The sequence below is a fragment of the Mya arenaria genome, chromosome 8, assembly GCF_026914265.1.
Source record: "Mya arenaria isolate MELC-2E11 chromosome 8, ASM2691426v1".
In the NCBI taxonomy this organism is placed as follows: Eukaryota; Metazoa; Mollusca; class Bivalvia; order Myida; family Myidae; genus Mya; species Mya arenaria.
Window position 1 is genome coordinate 55,241,977 of NC_069129.1, and position 20,258 is coordinate 55,262,234.

At 36.9% G+C, this 20,258-nt stretch overlaps 1 protein-coding gene across 1 annotated transcript in view; it reads right to left on the minus strand.

The window, feature by feature from the left end:
• Positions 1 to 4,996: 4,996 nt before the first annotated feature.
• Positions 4,997 to 20,258, minus strand: part of LOC128244366 (uncharacterized) — a 37,859-nt gene continuing 22,597 nt past the window's right edge. The window contains 16 exon segments of the mRNA XM_052962380.1: positions 4,997 to 5,268; positions 6,593 to 6,716; positions 7,523 to 7,635; positions 9,559 to 9,676; positions 10,073 to 10,183; positions 10,408 to 10,533; positions 13,787 to 13,888; positions 16,166 to 16,318; positions 16,539 to 16,753; positions 17,014 to 17,128; positions 18,041 to 18,234; positions 18,691 to 18,805; positions 19,060 to 19,096; positions 19,098 to 19,209; positions 19,541 to 19,655; positions 20,047 to 20,154. Of these exon segments, the coding sequence (XP_052818340.1) occupies positions 5,142 to 5,268; positions 6,593 to 6,716; positions 7,523 to 7,635; positions 9,559 to 9,676; positions 10,073 to 10,183; positions 10,408 to 10,533; positions 13,787 to 13,888; positions 16,166 to 16,318; positions 16,539 to 16,753; positions 17,014 to 17,128; positions 18,041 to 18,234; positions 18,691 to 18,805; positions 19,060 to 19,096; positions 19,098 to 19,209; positions 19,541 to 19,655; positions 20,047 to 20,154 (1,985 nt within the window). The 3' untranslated portion in view covers positions 4,997 to 5,141.

Genomic DNA, 20,258 nt, shown 5'->3' on the forward strand with positions numbered 1-20,258 from the left:
ACATTCAAGATATTGACGACATTCAAGATATTGTCGACATTCAAGACGTTCGCAACATTCAAGATATTGACGACATTCAAGACATTCGCAACATTCTAGATATTCGTAACATTCAAGATACTGACGACATTCGCAACATTCGAGACATTGACGACGTTCAAGACATTGTCGACATTTGCAACATTCAAGATATTGACGACATTAGCAACATTCAAGACATTGACGACATTCGCAACATTCAAGATGTTTCAAAAAGTGATCAACATTCCCTTTCAACTTAGGAAATTTCAATGCAGCCAGGTGTCCTTCCGAGTATCCGTATAAGATGAAATAAAAAAGGTAATAATTAAGTATAGGATGTATTAATTTGTTCTTTTTAAGGAACTTTTGCCCTGAATTGTTAACCTCTCTGTCGTACCTAATATATAATAGCATAATCAACATTTAAGTATAATTTTTCATTACAAAACGACTTGAAGATCGTCATTGTCATCCTAAAAAGGAGTGACTGCATGTATAATTTTAAAACTATTATCAACTCTTGAAACAAACACTTATCTAAAAGAGCGAAGCATATGTTGTACTTCGGTTTAACTAAATGTCCCTTTCGCACTGGGGTAAAAAGTGGAACTGGTGAAGTTCGCCAAAACAAAACGCACCAGTTAAGTGCAAAACGCACCAATATAGATGAATAAAATACTGTTTAATGTTTCTTAAATGAAACAAGAGCGCCGTTGTGCGAACACCAACGCCCGTCTGTTTTGTTATTTTTCGGAGAAATATCATTAACTATTAAAGACAGCGTTGCTGACCTATTAAACATAGATGTGCTAATTGTCTTTGGCAACATATGTACCAAATTCCATTTGAATATCTGGAAAGGCTTTTGAGCTATGACCAAGGTTAAATTGGTACCGTTATAACAACGACGCCGACAAAAACACCAAGCCTACGACAATGCTTCCAGTCGTTTCTTTGAAAAACAGGCGATATTTATGCCATTTAAGAAAAAGTTCCAATAAGAATTCTAGCTGTATTCTTATAGAAACTTTAATGTTCATGTAAACAGTATTTAAATAAAGGTTTTGGAAAAATATAAGTACAGTCGAACCCGTTGGCTCGAACTCGCTTGGCTCAAATTTATCGTTGGCTCGATGTGGATGTAAGGGACCGATTTCTATTTACTGACTGTAAACATTCCCGCCGAGCCAACGGGGTTCGACTGTATGTATAATGTATTTCCGATTGAGAACAATCGACCTGAGGGCACGTGCGATAGCTGTTTACCATTTCAATGAATCGCGATTACGTTTATATTTATACTATTCACCTTTTAAGAGAAAATACGAACAATAATCGCCAAAAGCGGAACTGCTTGACACCAACATGCGTTTTCTATGTGAAATTTTAAAGAAACAGCTTTAAGATATGCAAGAGAATATATTTCATGTCTTCGTCAAGCCTCGTTACCGGCTTCCTCGTGGGAGAAAGAATATTATCACTTTGTGTATTGAATTGTTTATTTGTTAGTACTAAGCAAATCAAATACGTCTTGTTAATAATAATTCGATATATGGCCGGCCCTGAATCATTAGATAATACTAGTTAGTATCTCTCAAAATAATTTATTTCTGAATAGTACTGCTTATACATGTATATTTATTTATGTCTTCTGGCAAGAATTTCAGTGCAAACCTTCTTTCAAATGATAAATAACTTAAATGGTCACTGGCTATAACAACCTTTTTTTCTGCTGAAATAAATTTGTGTTTACTGTTCTGTTCTAAACGCAAAATAATTATGTTTCTCAATCGTTATTTTGTTCGATATGTGCATGGCATGAATGTAAAATGAATTGAAAACCTTTTTAGGAGTTTATCACCCCAAACCATTATGTAAAAAGTCTGTCTTTAAAACTGTTGAACATGAACATCAAAGTTTCAGCTGGATCTCTGAATAGCACATTACCTTAATCGATATTTTTTACGATTTTTACATCGACGAAAAGTACTAGCTGTTAACCTTAATTGCACCTAATGTACGCTTACATCGCGGCCTATATGCTTTAAAAGTTCAGGGGTGGTTCCAAAATTGACGTAAGAGGGGCTTAGATTTGGACCTTTTGCCTTTCGGCCCTCTCTCAGAAATGTTTAACAATTACTGGTCCAAAATAGTGCATTTCGAGCGTATTTTATTATTATTTTCTCCGATATTAACATATAAAGTAAACGATCTTATTTTACTTTTATTTTTTTTTTTTTTTTTTATTTTATTTTTTTTTTTGGGGGGGGGGGGGTTAGGGCGCCCATCCCTGGATCCGCAAGTGAAGTTTGCATGAGTCATGACAGTGACAGAGGACATTTAATGTCTTCTGAGCTTATCAAATAAATGTATCAATTTATTTGTCAGTGTGACTTCTATCGCTGAAAAGATTAGCTATGCAAATATTTATGTATGGATTACGAAATGGAACATTGTCTAGCACTCCATGAATTTTTATCCTACATATATTTAAATATTCATTCGTTATGAAGAACAAAACCGATAATAAATTTTTAAATGTGAAGCAAACCAATAAACACACACAACTGATAAAACTTGAACCTCTGGAACGACAGCAGGTACAATTTCATTATCTCATTGACCTTTTTCCTAACCCAAAACGTTTCATAACTGCTTTAAAGGGACCAGACACCAGATGGTCCCAAAATGGGCCTATACAGTATTTCCTCCAGACAAGCTGCGAGCTAGTAGGAAACCGATAATGCATTTTTTACATGATTTAAAGAATAAACGCCATTGTCATGTCGCTGTCTCAGCTGAGTTTCCCCGTTAAAAAGCGCAAAATGGTTTCTCAGTTTAAAAAAGCGCGGAATGATTTTTTTTCCGACAGCTTGCAAGTCATGTGATGGCTACACACACAAAACTATCAATACGCGCATCACAACTCGCTGTCATTTCCAGCAGAGTTAAAGGCTCTTTCAAGGGTTTCCTTTGATCAATTGCATCACTGATGTTGATGACAAATCCGTGTCTACGTTGTTTCGCATCAGTTTTCCTATATATACTTTTATATATTATTTTATTTCCTCCATAATGCTATGAAGAGCAAAACTACAGTTTATAAATGTACAACATACAAGTTAACAACATGACAGTATACAATTAAAGAAATATTTAAACAGCATTCACACTTATATAATTCATTTTCGAGTACATAAATTGGAATTCCATGAAAATGGTATTACCAGACCTGTGTCTTTTTCATATTGCTTTATCAATATTTACTTAACTGTATAAGTAAATATAAAGCACAATTTAGAGACCAATATTATATACACACACTTTAAGACAATATCCGTATTGCGTGCATTCCCTAGATACGACAACGAAATATCTAGATAAATTTGCTTAATGAATATCACATCCTTTCTACAGATAAATAATATATATAAATAGTCATAACGATATATCAGTTATGATGTGCCAGCATGTTTGGGTTTATAAAATTTCTCAGAAAACTATGTGAACAAGCTGCAAATGAGGTTCACAAGATATACAGACGTGTTTCTTATGAGGCAATCAACAGCACATTCAATCAGTTTATTGCTCTGTATGACTGGCTTTAACTAAATGAAACTAGCATAATTCAATGGAGTGTCAGAGTTGGTGAGAACATATCTCCACATCAAATGCCGTTTCGCATCATGAGCACTACAGAAGCAAATTCGATGCACAACTTAATTGTCTATTAATAAATCACAATGGGTGCATTGTCGTATATAGTCCCTTTCAGTTCTTAGACTAATAATATTCATCATTTGTCCGTTTCTTCCGGAAAGCCATGAAGTGTGAATATTAAGTATTTGAAAGTCACGTGAGGAGTACAGATAAATTAGCTGAAGCTATTTTTAAAATACCTTGATTTTAAGTAGGAGACAACCCCAAGTTAAAAAATGCGCCAAAACTGCGAAAGATGCAAGTGTCGTTTGCGATGTGATAGATCAGTAAGTTAGATTCAATACGATGTTTAAACGATGTTAATGTTATGTAAGTGTTCGACTATTTTCTTTTCTTCTTGCAATTGTATCATCTGGTGTCTAGTCCCTTTAATCTTATTTTTAAAAAATGCGTACGAACCTTTGACCTACAATGACCGACATTTACTGACAGTGTACAACATAGAAATCCTTTGTGTTTTCGCGTATTCGCCTGTTTCTTTTGCTCCCCCACCACCCGCCCCAACCCCACCCAGGACCCCGTCTCTCATGTACGGAGACATTGTTGTTGTTGTGAAACTGAGTTTAAAATATAATGTTGCAAACCGTTTAAACACCTCTTAAGTATAAACTTAACTATGCGTCATCTCATAGCGTTTTGTCTATTTGGGAGCCTAACATTTGCAAATAACTACTGTGTTGTTCCCTAAAAAATAATTATCAGTATACAAATAACTTACAGAGTTTGCCCTTAGAAGCCTATTTTATAGATGTATGTGAAGTAAAAAAGATATCGATGAAATCTATGCACATGGTAGCATTATATCGGAACTGGAGTTGTTCAGTCTCGTTAAAGAAGCACTCTTACACCCAAATAAGATTTACCATAGTTAATACAATTGTTTAAGTATACCAAAAATGATGAATGCATGTAAAAAAAAACAATGGTTCTTATGAAGGATATTGTCATGAGTTTAATTTGAAAGAAAGATGCAGAAAACACGGTATTCTACCTTATGAGATGATAGAATTTCATGGTAAATCTTTGATCACTCATTATTTTTGCCTTTGTTAGCTTTTAAATACACGGTTACAATCTTGTTATCAGTAAGTTATATTTTCCATAGAAGAATTATTAAGTAAGTAGATAAAGGTTTATCACTCATGTTTATTATACATGTATATGTATTGATTTTTAACAAGAGTGTCGCTTTAATCGAACCAACACCCAACGCAAAGTAACATTATTAAAAGAATAAACAAACAAACAGAACAGGAACATTTCAACATCTTGTAATTTATTTACAAAACACAATGAACAAATATTTCAAGAAAAATCTCAGACAATTAAAACTCATAACTTTTGTACAAAAAAACTTTATAAAGGTGACCGAACGTCTTGAAAACGTCGTGAAGCGTTTCTTATTCCACCGTATAGCCTGGTGGGTAACTTAGGACGACATCTGAAGGGCAGTTGGGAGTCTGGCAGCACTTTCCGGGGGCTGGAGCGTCCAAGTGGCAGGTCGGGGGAAGGTTCCACACCACACATCTGTTAAGAGAAAAATGTTCATTTAGCAAACTGAAGGACGTTAATGATATAAGACTTGAAGAACAGACATATCCATGGCTTACAATACATTCAAGCACGTGTAAAGAGACATAAAATAAATAATAGGAGTCCAGGAAACTTGGGATAATATTCAAAGATATGATCTACCGTGAAAGTAAAGTTTCTAGCACTTATCAAAATGACACAGGGGTTGTATTCATTATGCATATCAAATCAATCTTACAGTCATTCATATTTGACATAATTCACTCTATTGGTTAGTTATTAATAATCATTAATCCGATTAGCTACATCGTTCTTAGATCCAACATTGAATACCAGCCTGATCTACATGTGTATTTAAGCATGTCAGTATAGGTTCTTGTTACACGTTAATGGTGAAGAAATAAATATTAAATTTGGTCAATCATTTTTGCATTTGGAAAGTTCACGCGATTAAGATCAGATTTAATCCATGTATGCCGCAAATAATGATACTAGAAGGGCAAGAACGACGACACAATTGTTCATGGATTTTGCGGTGCGACATTCATAGGAGAACATAATGGCATGGATAAGTAGTTAATTCGAGTTGTCTTTCTTGTGTAAATAGTGCCGGATATGGCGGAACAATGGTCGTTTATGTTAAATTTTGAACTAAATTGAAAGTTGTCCTTTTTTCAACTTGCATTTTAAGGAAAAGAAACTTACAATGTTTGTATACAAAATATGGACACGAATAGATGCATATGCTAAAGTTCATAAAAATATACCATTTCTTGAAATAATATTCTAATATTATATTGATTTTCTTACAATTACTCACTAATATGCTTTGTAAATACAGCCCGAGGGGATCGTATGCATAATGCATCTTAGTGACAATTTTTAAATTAGTGAAAAATAGCCTTTTTGTTGAATTGAAAGAAAACAGACAATATTTGTACATGAAAATAAGCAAGAAAATGGTTTAAACAATATAATGTATATGAATAAATTTCATGTAGAGTGTGTTTTAAATAATCGTTGTCAAATACTACGAAATGTTCACAAATATTCACAAATTTGCTTGATCAATGCGGCCCCAGGCCCTAATGTTTCGAAACTTCTTAAGTCCCTTATATCTAAGTATGTATATTGGCATATTGATATAAGCTATTTAATCCTGTTAAGCTTAAGAAGTTTCATGAAATTGGGGCGGTCTTCATTTCTTAAATTTTAATGGCGGAATTACTTAAATTCTCATATACTTTGTATTAAGACTTGGGTTCTATAAAAGTGCTGCATTGCCATTGCCTTTGAAACCAGCAGGTGACCAACTTACAGAGCAGTGCATCTGTAGCGTCCCATCGAGGCGTCGACACATTCACATTTATAGTCGCACCCGTCCCTCCACGTCTGGCTCTGCGTATACACGTTGTTCTTGTAGTAACAGCCGGTCGTCTGACCTGTAAGACCACAGGCCAACTCAAAATACAAACTACACAGGTGGTGTGTAAGCTTATTTATTCTCACACTTGGGCAAGGCCCATTCGGCGAGTGCTCCGATAAGATTGTTAGTCATATTAGGTTTTTGGAGCAAAGTGCACTGACAGAATGTAGCCCTGGTTCTTTAACGTGCACCAGTGTATAGCACTGCCACACGTGACCTCCATTGAACGTCCCTGGCGGAAGACGATTAGAAATATTCTTAGTGGTGCGGCGGGGAATCGAACCTACGACCTCTGGATTGACAGTCGAGTGTGTTACAACTAGACCCCGGATCTGCCACATTCCGTAATTTCTTATACATGTTCTACATACGTGCAATAAACACTATCAATAAAATGCAAGATTTAAATATAAAGTAAATGCGAAAGATAATGTTATGACGTTAAACTACACAGCTTTTAAAGGTATTACGGAGTGATTCTTCTTTTCCGTGCAAAATCGTTCAAACTGCATAAAGGAAAAAAGAATAAGCATCGATGCTTATATTTACATTTCCCCTTTTCACAAATTTATCATTTTATTTCTCCGCGATTTAATTACAATAAAGGAAAGAATACTTTCGAGAGTGTTTTTAATTTGTGTTTTACATATGCATGCCCCAGGTCAGTAAGAGGTCACGAAAGGTCGAACGGATCATGCAAAAAGAACGCAAAATTTATCGTTCAAAAAATCGAGTGCGAATGTAGATATTTTCCTATATATGGTGCTCATAGTACAAAAGTAATAGTACGTATCCAAATTCCGGTAATGTTGCAACACGTACCGGTCATGGTGCCTGTCCCTGTGCCCGTGGCTCCCGTGCAGTCCGGTACACCGCAACACTGTTCAGCAACCGTCCTCAATACGCAGCCCGCCGCCAAATTATACGTGGGACACCTGATTGTGATAAAGCATGTCAATATTGGGGTTTAAAAAGTCATTGGCTTAATTGTACATACAAGACGAAACATGTTTTGTCCGTCTGCCAAATTGCATTAACATATAAACATATTTAAGAAGCATGAACAAAACTTGCTTTAAAATCTCCTTAGTAATAACTACCAAGCCCTCACGGTTACTAACGCAATTGAATTTCACCAACTACCATTTATTATGCCAATATTGTAATCTGATTCTATTGGAGCAACCTAGCCTGAACCACATCAAACAGGAACTTGTTTTAGGAATCCCTATTCAAGACAAGCCCCTCCCGATGACCCAGTCTGTACTAGTTATACATTCCCTATTGAATACAAGCCTCTCCCGATGGCTAAGTCTGCACAATTAATACATTCTATATTCAAGACAAGCCCCTCCCGATGGCTCAGCCTGAACTATTTATACATACTAGCCTGAATTAGTTAAAACACATTCCTTTTTCAAGGCAAGCCTCTCCCGATGGCCCAGACTGTACCAGTCATACATTCTCCATTCTAAACAAGCCTCTCCCGATGGCTCAGCCTGTACAAGTAATTCATTCCCTATTCAAAACAAGCGCCTCCCGATGGCTCAGTCTGTACTAGTAATGCATTCCCGATTCAAGACAGACCTCTCACGATGGCTCAGCTTGTACAGGTATTACATTCCCGATTCAAGACAGACCTCTCCCGATTGCTCAGCCTGTACAGGTATTACATTCACTATTTAAGACAAACCTTTCAGGTAATACATTCCCTATACAAGACAAACCCCTCCCGATGGCTCAGCCTGTACAGGTAATACATTCCCTATTCAAGACAGGCCTCTCCCGATGGCTCAGCCTGTACATGTAATAGATTCCCTATTCAAGACAGGCCTCTCCCGATGGCTCAGCCTGTACAGGTAATACATTCCCGATTCAAGACAGACCTCTCCCGATTGCTCAGCCTGTACAGGTATTACATTCACTATTTAAGACAAACCTTTCAGGTAATACATTCCCTATACAAGACAAACCCCTCCCGATGGCTCAGCCTGTACAGGTAATACATTCCCTATTCAAGACAGGCCTATCCCGATGGCTCAGCCTGTACATGTAATAGATTCCCTATTCAAGACAGGCCTCTCCCGATGGCTCAGCCTGTACAGGTAATACATTCCCTATTCAAGACAGGCCTCTCCCGATGGCTCAGCCTGTACAGGTAATACATTCCCTTTTCAAGACAGGCCTCTCCCGATGGCTCAGCCTGAACTATTTATACATACTAGCCTGAATTAGTTAAAACACATTCCTTTTTCAAGGCAAGCCTCTCCCGATGACCCAGACTGTACCAGTCATACATTCTCCATTCTAAACAAGCCTCTCCCGATGGCTCAGCCTGTACAAGTAATTCATTCCCTATTCAAAACAAGCGCCTCCCCATGGCTCAGTCTGTACTAGTAATGCATTCCCGATTCAAGACAGACCTCTCACGATGGCTCAGCCTGTACAGGTATTACATTCCCTATTCAAGACAACCCTCTCCCGATTGCTCAGCCTGTAAGGTATTACATTCACTATTTAAGACAAACCTTTCAGGTAATACATTCCCTATACAAGACAAACCCCTCCCGATGGCTCAGCCTGTACAGGTAATACATTCCCTATTCAAGACAGGCCTCTCCCGATGGCTCAGCCTGTACATGTAATAGATTCCCTATTCAAGACAGGCCTCTCCCGATGGCTCAGCCTGTACAGGTAATACATTCCCTTTTCAAGACAGGCCTCTCCCTAACGACTCTTCAGCCTGTGCTAGTTATATATACATGTATCATATACATACCATATACATCTCCTATTTAAGACAAGCCGCTCCCGAATGGGACAAATTAAAAAGAACCTATCCCTTGGTTTTCTCTTACCTATCTCCACACCTGTAGAAGCCCGTCTGTCCGTTCTCACATGTACAGTTGTAGTCACAGCCGTCATACCAATGGTCACCAGCTCCGTAATACCGACCCTTATATACGCAACCGCCACCTGAAAATACAACAAAACACTGCTGACTCTGTCCAAATGTCATTAAAATCAGATCCCAAGTAATCGTTTTACGGCGGCTATGGCCTCCAAAGTCATGTTCTCTGATCGCATACTTCGTAGTGAAATAAAGCGAACATCACGATATGATTTTAAAGAAATTGATATTGTCTGAGAATATCATTGAATGACCTCGGGCGAATAACTGCAATGGTGAAGATATTGTCGCTTTAACAATTACTCTCAATGAACAGTCAGAAATTTAGACTGCTTTTGTAATACTTTAGATATAGTTTATGTTTTATAATCATGCCATTAGAATGTATAAAATGTCAGGAAGTTTCAGCCTTATTGATATAAGAAGTCTATTAAAATGAAGGAGGAGTTTAAAATACTCACTGTATCCCACATATCCAGAGCCAGTGCCGGTGCCGGTTCCCGTTCCCGTCCCTGTCCCAGTGCCCGGTGCCGCGGTACCGGATCCGGTTATTACACCACCAGAACCTGTCGCTGAAACAGCGGTTACAACAAATGTTTTGTCAATTACTTTACATCATATGCAGAGAACAGAATATAACACATTTTCTTAACTTAAAACACCTCTTAATTTCTTAACGACGACGCCAACGACGGGCGACGGACAATGACTAATTGTCTACAGTAACAGTGGGTGTTTGGAAGATGGTTCTCACGAGGTCTTAAAGCAAGTGTATGTACAAACAGGTACCAATTACCTGGACAGAGGTTACAGTAGTGTGCGCAGTTGTCACGTGCCCATTGCTCGTACAATCCCGTGCACGCATCTTGAGTGTAGGCAGCGCAGTTGGATAACTTGTCCATACAGCTACCAGACCCAGTTCCTAAGAAGAGTAAGATTACAGTTCCAAGTTAATTTGCAATATCGGCAATACATAAGCCTTTGGCCATAAACATACACATAGGATGAAATGTACACAAATTTAAAAGGTGACAAATACAAAATAAACTAACAAAAAACATTTCACACGTACATAGTATAGACACAATAACAATTTACTTGATTGTACTATCTAACTATGAAGCAACTGCGTCAATACTGGCAGAACGTCGTTGAAAAGCATTGTAAATGTATTAAGATACATGTCTTATATTGTTTGTGCTTTTGAGGATATTAAAACCCTAAATTTATTCAAGGTATTCCACGAATTGAAAACATTGAATTGTAGACGTAAGTCATAAAAAAGGACAAGCAAGCAAAAAATTAAATTCAGATTGTAACTTCCAACTTCAATTTCAAGAATGTGAGAACATAGTCGCAACCCCGTTAATGCAATTCTATATTTCTATGAAATCGAGATTCTTTTCAAATTCAAAATTTAACTTGAGTTGTTTATAATAATTTAACTTCGGTAGTGAATGAATGGTGTCAGTCCAGTGTTTTACATATTGATCGTGGCGGCGTTGTCTTAACGATATAAAACAACAATTTGATATATGATCAGAAGACCAAACATTACTAAAACCGAGGGTGTCTAACACATTCTTCATATATTTAGACCAGTTATCCTTAGCATTGCAGTAAACAAAACTAACATCATTAACTTTTCACAATATATATTATTTATAAGCGAGGTTGGGGAAGATTTCATATTGCACCAAACTTTAAGTGCTCTGAATCGTCCTTGCTCTCTTAGTAGAGCCGCATTAGAAGTTTGAGAGCGAACTCCAAGAATGTTTTTACAATATTTAAGGTGGAGTTTATCCACCTATTTCATGTCACATATACCCCAAACCTCACAACCATACATAAGAATAGGAGCAATCATAGAGTCGAACAATAAGAGTTTAGTCTAAACGTCGTGTTTAACTCTACCAAAAATTGATACAATGTGATTATATGCTTTCAAAGCTTGATCTTTCAGCGCTTTAACTGCATTTACAAAAAGTTCCATTGTAATTGAATTTAATACCCAAATAACAGAAGATATCCATTGTTTCGACAACATTATTATCAATGGACCAAACAAAGCGATTCAATGTTTTTCATTTTTCAAAAATACATATTTTAGTTTTTTAGATTAATTTTCAAGACCCAACTTGCATAAATATCTATGTATTGCATCAAGTTGTGCTTGAAGACTATTAGGGTCAGTTGTGAACAGAGCAATGTCGTCAGCAATTAGTAACGTGTATAGAAACAGCTTAATTATATCGTTCTGGGTTAGATTTTCAAAATCTAAATACTCCCGAATGTCATTAATAAACAAAATAAATAAAAGAGGAGAAAGAGGTTCCCCTTGTTTCACTCCAAGAGATATATCGAACAGTTCTGAATAAAACATATGTTTTTTTTTTATAATTTTATCACCACTTTTTCTTCCATGTATAATGATGGTTTTTAATGAGATAAAATAAGTTGGTAAATGATCCATCTTAAGTTCTATGAAGGGTTTTTAAATAATTCAGACTGCACGAATTGGTGTATATTTCGTGACTTTTTAAATGTAATATAAAAACAACGTTTTTACAAAAATGATAGGTTACACAGAGTGCTTAAACAAATAAAGTTATGTCATTTCGCTTGATAAAAAGGTATGTTATATTCTAAATACGTATTACACAATTTCATCAAAATTTCCTTAAACTTCCTTATGATTGCACAGATAATGCGTGTGTAATCTACGTAGCTTACAATTGTATTTTGCACAACAACGATTCATCCTGATAAAGCACTAATACTTTTTACAAATTAAACACTGTAGTTATACACTGTTTTATTCCTAATTTAAACCACTAGTATAACTTACGTAACCATGATTTTGTTACTAAAACAAAAGTGTTGAATGTTAAAAATTATGTAAAAAACGGGTTAGATCAAATAGAATAGCAAACTATTAAATGTAAAAACACAATTACATAAAATATATGTATTTGTTCAACAGAAATTGTAAAATGGCATATAAAAGAGATATATTTTATTCATACTCTATACAGCGTCCATATTTATTACTACAATTTACAGATGCAATGTTATATCCGTTTAAAATGTAATTGTGATATTTCTATTCCATTAACATAAAACATTTAGAAGTGTTGTGTTATCTAGTCAACATGTCAAGTGATGTGAAAGAAATTTGAAGTAACGTATTTAATATGAAAATTGGTGTTTTTTGTCGTATGTCTTTAAATTTTAGAGTCGCTCATTTTTTGCAACTAAAACTTGCATAATAGAATATAACATGATGAGAAAAGTGTTAAGTCAATAAATTTTGTCCTGTTAACATTAAAGTTGTTTGTAAAGTTGTTTTTTTACAAAGTAATGTATTCTACATGCACATTTATCACAATATGTGATTGGTTTTCTTTATTATTTGTGCACTTTGCTTTTATGCCATGAACAAGGAGCATTGTATAGATAGCATTGCAAAGTGACATCAAATGCTCACTGCAGGCCTTATTTGTAAAATATGTATAAACAGGTAGTTTTCTTTTCTTATGATGTGACGTCATACACGTAAATTTATTACAGTGAAACCATACTTGAGTTTATGTCTTATTCATCAGTTATGTCTGAAGTTTAATGTTGAATTAGTCTTCTCCGAAAAATCGATGCAGATTATTTTGTAGTTTATTGTTCATCATAAAAAATTGCAAGTTTGGAAGTAACGTAAATAACAGTTTTTTCAGACATGAAACATCTTTTTTCGCTGAAAAAAAAAAATGATGTTTTATTACGTCATGTATAATTAAATTAAAACAGTTTTCTATACGTTTTCTTTCATAGTTTTTTTACAAGTAAACATTATGTTCAAAAGCTGATAATTATTTAGTAACGATTTTTTAACATGGTGCTTTAGTTTCCAGATGCCCCAACGGCCAAGGCGTAAACATGTCTTAAAATGTTTATATGATGATACACTTTCATAAAATCATGTTCTACAAAATTGCCCTTGGTGGGGAGCAAAACAAGTTTCCCTTATAATCTAATACAACTCCATTGGATACAATACTCTGCAGAGTCATAGAAATAGCAGAGCGCGGAATTCGACAATGTTTTATTGATAATTCCAAGGAACTATCGTGTAAAATGTCCCAACAACCATTTGGTACGCTCCAAATCCCTTGTATCATTACCTGTGATAGTGCCAGTTCCTGTACCGGTACCAGTTCCCGTACCTGTACCAGTGCTAGTTCCCGTACCAGTACCAGTGCCAGTTCCCGTACCAGTACCAGTGCCTGTTCCAAAAATCAAATAAGTATAGTCTATATATTCATTATATCCTTATTAACAACAAAATATGTGGAACGACAGCGTTTTGGTATAAAGTCAAACATACATACAGATAATTCTGAATAAATCATCAATCCCGGCGTTTATCCATAAGCAAGCTGGTCGTCCCCGGCTTAAAGATTTAAGGCAAAGCCCGAACTAAACCTAAGATAAGCAAACGCACATATCAATAATAAAAGCCTTGCAAACTATGAACATGCTTACCAGTGATTATCCCCGTCCCTGCGCCTATGGACATCAATGTTCATCCTCGTTATTAACTTTCAAAACGATTATGCATTACTTTGGTTTACAACTGTTTTCAAATCGGAATCATAGGGGCAAGGTGCGATGTTTTGACAACCCCCTATGACCACGCCCCCATTGTTTTGAAACAATCCAAGGCTTATAGGTAATGCTGGGAGAACTGTTACTAATGATAAATTACAAATCAAAGATTATAGAATAAAAAATTTAAAAAAAATGTAACAGATCTCCCATCATTATCAATAAGCTTGGGATTAATTCAGAACAGTGGGGTGCGTGGTCATAGGTTTGTGTCAAAACAATGCACCCTGTCCCTGTGATCGGAATTGATTATTCATATCATTAATTTTAACTTTTAAAATTCAAAAAAAAAGTTTACTTTAACCTACAAATCTGACTAAAACCTTATCCTGAATATACTCTCTGTATCATTCGGAACTCCTCGGCCATTTTTATCGAAAACAACCTCGGATGTATTTGGACGGTTTACATACTCAAAAAGTGGTACGTTAATGTCCGCTGCAAGTAGATCGCGTAGTAACTTTATTTAGCAGTTAAACTTTGTGACTTAACTCTTTGGAATCTTAATTATGTTTGCAATAATACACTTAACTGACAATCAATTTAAACTTAGATCAATAAATACAACTCTAAAACACTACATTTAATTAATGACATAATTTTAAAAAAACACGAACTACTTCAACTGATATACCGGCATACATCCGAGGTTGTTTTCGATAAAAATGGCCGAGTAGCTCCGAATGTCTCTGTATAAGGTTCTGAAGTCCACACAGAGGAGGTCATTTTCAGGCGACCTTTTCGTCAGCCTATCAGAGGCTCACTTCCGATATAGTGTAAGTCAGCGGGAAGTTGAAATTGACCGATATATTGTAATTCGGTTCAAATTTCAATGATATGAGCTTTGCATTCGGAACTCATCGGCCATCGAAAACAACCTCGGATGTATATGGACGGTTTGCAATGAAAGAAATCTTAACATTTAACTACGCTGCAAGTAGATCGCGTAGAAATTTCAATTTAGCAGTTATACTCAATGATATTACTATTTCGAATCTAAATTTTATATGCAATAGTTCACATCACTGGCAATCAATTAAAACTAAGATATACAAAATACACGTTAAACACTTTAATTAATTTATACTTTTACTTAAAAGTTTACGAACTACTTCCCGGAAACATCCGAAGTTGTTTTCAAGGAAAATGGCCGAGGACTTCCGAATGAAGATTTTTTTGAAGTTTAAGTAGACTGTTTTCATCAGAAACTCGCGCAAGCAAGATCGAGCAATAGTTAGATAGTAAAACCTACGTACCAGTCATGCTCCCTGAAATAGAATACGAACTGGTGAAAAATACACTGAACGATGAATACAACTTATTTATCTAAAATATGTCAAACTCGAATAAATGTTTAATAGTAAATAATGGGAATAAATATCTTAACAAAATAAAATATATCATTGTCTTATGGGAAAACCTATACATAACTTGTTCGTACTTGTACTAGTATTCTTGACTAGAAATGCTTGCAAGGGGGTGGATTTCAATAAGCATCTTAGAAACACTTTTCAACTTAGAGAAACTTGCTATTTTCTTATTTGAATTATAAGAAAAAGAACAATCTATGTACACCAAAACTATGAAAATAAGCAAGAAAACGGTCGGAACAATATATGCACATGAATAGATCTGATCAAAAGTAGCGGATATTTAAAAAAATTGTCGTGAAAAATTACGAAAATCTAACTAAGTTGAAAATATTCACTAAGACGCTTATTGAATACGACCCCAGGTAAACATAGATGCTTTGCCCGTGACTAGAAAAAAGGTGTCAAAATTGACGTGGAATTGAATGAACATTGATATATTTTTCATTTTATGCATTAATCATATTTTCTTGGCGCTAGCAAAAAACAAGTATGCATTCCATTGCTTAAATTGTTTCCACATACCTCCACACATGTTGCAGTGTTTTGGGCAATTGGCGACGGCCCATGGACGGTACTGGGCGTCCGTGCACACACTGACATCGTATTGGGCACAGTTCGGGATCGCGTCCACGCATGCGCCGCTAGGTGGCGCCGTCGCCAAGTACGGGTTGGTACCTATACGTAAAAATAAACAAAAGAAAGTTGACGGTCACAATCTAGCGCTTGGAAACCACTATTACATCCAACAATAAAGTTGAATAGTATAGAAGAAATACAAAACCTCCATTAATACACCATACGCGACAACGTGTTTAAAATTCGGAAATTAGCAGCCGCAAATCTATCTATAGCCTCATGAATAACCAATTTAAAAAACAAACAAGGCAGCCCGTACCGCCACCGCAGTAGCCACAGAATTTTCCGCAGTTCTCCCTCGCCCATCCTTCATACTGCTGTCCACATACGTAACTGCCGTACGATTGGCAGTTGACCTTGTCCTGGCACGTGCCGAACGTCTGGGCCGCGTCACACTTCAGTACCTGGCAACACGCGTCGCGTGGGTCCTGGCCGAAAGAACAGCCAGTTGGTACGGACGCGATTCTTGCGCATCTGCGTAAAAGGAAACGTATTGAGTCGAACGGCGTACATGAAATAGTTAAAGTAATTTCATAGTTCCAAAGGCAATAGCGATTAAAAGCTTTCGTTATAAACGATGGAGTTGTTCTAATTTCATATTTTCATGAAGCGTTCTTTCAGTATTTTCATTTTATAACTAAATATGTCAAAATCTTTCCTGCGTGAGGTATTGCACTAACTATCTCACTGCGTGAGGAAATGGATCCCCTCACACTGGAAATGACGTCACTCACCTCTCATTACACCTGTACATTCCCTTGCTGGCGTCAACACATTCACAGTCGTAGTCGCAGCCGTCCTGCCACGTGGCGCCCTGGGCGTACACCTGACCCTTGTACAGACATTTGCCTGAAGGATAAAAAACATATGTACAGGACTGAGCAATTTAGCAGTATTCGATGCCGTGAACTGGGAATTGCAGACCAGATCGAGGTCCTTGAATGTCATACTACTGCGATATTGATATGTGTCTAGTGTTATGTAACAAGATAAGATAAATCCATAATAATATGGAATGTGTCCACAATCCATAATAATATGGAATGTGTGAACAGTCAACATTCGGGCTGATATTATTTTTTAACTACTTAAATGACAATCGGATCACCTCGGCCAGTATCCAATAGGAATTGGCTCGAAGCTTGCCGGAGATGGCCGAGTTGTTACGATTGCTTAAATAAACATATTTTAAAGAGGAGCTGTTTTTTGTCGGCACTTTTCTTTATTCAATTTGAAAGTTTGAAAGGGGGCTTATGAAACTCATTATTCATTATCCATGCCTATATACACATACACTGGCCGAAGTCACAGAGAGTTTGGCTTCATAAATAGGATGCAAATATGTGTTGGTGCATTTGGGCATATTTTATTCATTTTTGCCATAAAAAACCCGGACGATGGACGTTTTTAGCTCCCCCCCCCCACCCTTAAGGTGTTAACTGAGGCAGGTGTTAAGGTATATTGAAAATCATCATATCATTTTTTGCATGAACTTCATTTTTGAGTAACACCAGAATGATGCTACGATTATGATATATAAATATATAAGAGAAGTAATGAAATATAATATCACTATGATTATAAAGCAATTGTGTTAATTTATTTCTTAAATAGCACAATATCTATATAAAACAGCACTCGGTTAAAACATTAACAATATTCAAATTTAACATTTTGTAACTTAAAACTATACCACATCTGTGTTTGAATTAATGATTGGTTGATCACCTTACACAGCGATAAAAAGAACTCCGTTCTTACTGTTGTAACTGGTATGGCTGATCTGCCCAGATATGATGCTGGTTGGGTGGCCATATCCGGTGAAGGCGCCAACAAATCCCGTTGTTCCTACATTTCCGCCGGCGTTCTGACACTGTGGTACCCGGCAACACTGTGGGTCCTTGGGGTCGGCGACGAATGTGCACGTGGAAGGCACGTTGGTGTACTTGGGGCACCTGTAGAGGGTTATATTTAGAAGTGAATCTGATTTTTGGACACAAATCAATCTAAAGACTAAAAACTCCATAATAGGGTTACAACGAATAGGGCAGGGAAAAAGAATAAGGGAATCCAAATGAAAACAAATAAAGTTACTTGTAAGGTCATGGTCGTGTCCATCGTAATATACGACTACAATAGATCCCCGCTGGCTCAAACTCACAGGAACCGGCAAAAATACCACGAAATTCGAGCCAAGCGGTATTGCTTAACTACAGTTTAATGAAATCGGTCCTTTACATCCAGTTCGAGCCAACGAGGAATTCGAGCTAAGCGAGTTCGACCAAACGGGGTTCGACTGAAGTTCAAACGATGTCTACATGTTTTTCCGAACATCATCCCGTTTACTACTTAATAGATATTTTACGACGGTTAAACAATCATTGCCATCATGGTTGGGTGTCCATGTTTACCTGTCCGTGCACTGGTAGTAGTGGTTCAGGGCGTCCTCACAGCGGCACTGGAGTCCACATCCGTCATACCAGGACTCGCCCTGTCGGTAATACAGGCCCTTGTAGTGACACAGGGCTGAAACAGTTATTTAAGCAACGTAATATTAAAGCATGATAATAATGTAATAAAATCATACTTTCAGACCTAGTCACACGTTCAATACATTGAAGTACAAGGCAGCAATGGAGGCAAGCATCACAATGTATACTACTTCAGGTTCATTATAATAAATAAAAGAAAATCCGTCGGAAAAAAATGCAGCCTTTTCCAGATCGTTGCAAGATGGAAACATAAAATAAAAGTAACATGTCTAAAATGCAGAATGTTACCATCTCCAGTGGGCGGTGTGGTGACGGCGAAGATGGGGGGCGGGCGTGGTGACGACCATATTGTAGTCACAGTGGACTGTCTTGCAGCAGTGGTCGTGTGGATCCGTCTGTAGGCTGCACTGGGGAGGCAGGTTCACGTACGCCGGGCACCTGCGCAGGAGTACAAACTAGGTCATGAAAGTCTCATTCTAAACACATTATACTACATGAAATATAAAATTTCCATTTCAAAACAATGTCATGTTCACAAAATTATGGCCAAACTTCAATGTGTGTACGTCACAAATGTAGCCGCTACCCAGGACGACGACTTTACCAAGGTTAAAACGCTACCTCCATTGTAATTTAATGTGGGGAAAAACTGCGCAAATGCCGCCTTAAAGTTAGTATAGTTTTAATGTCAACATAAATGCAACTCATCAATTTACAGTTCTTGTAAATGGAAGAAATAAAATTGCAGAATCGCCTATGTGTTTCTCACCTTTCGGTACACCTGTACTGTCCGGCGGTAGCGTCAAGACACTCACATCGATACTGACAGCCATCGTCCCAGGTGGCGCCTTGTCCGTACGTGTTACTCTTGTACACACATCCGCCTGGATATTTAAAGAAAATTGGTAGAACTCGTTTTTAGAGCGTATGTGTCTTAAATGAAGTAATCATGGCAAAAATAAGATTTATTAAAATCTTCAAAACAAAACAGAGACGGGTTAACTAGCTGCTGATGCATTCATTAATCTTCAGAGATCTTCAGATCTTATCCCATGCCACTTTTTTCAGATGGAACGACTTCTATGGTGACTGATTAATGCCATTTCATGTTTTCGCATTTTCGCAACGAAAGGCGAAAATACGCCCCATGACGAATTGTCACCGTATGTATGCATACCAATGCAGGTTCATATAAGACCATAAAATCGCCCGAAATGGCAGAAATCAGCCAAAATGACTTCATGTCCTCGGGTTTATGTGTCATTAGATACTTACGACCACTTCCGGTAATGACGGTGCCTGTGCCGCCGCTACCTGGGGCGGGGGTAGTGTTCATACCGGAAGTCTGGGTGCCGGCTTGGGGCATCACCGGCTGACCATATCCTGCAAGTTATTCAAATAAGAAAGTGTAGACTTTTTTCTTCAAGTTTCGATAAATATTGCATTTGTAAAAATCAATTATTAAAATTAAAACACATATCTAACAT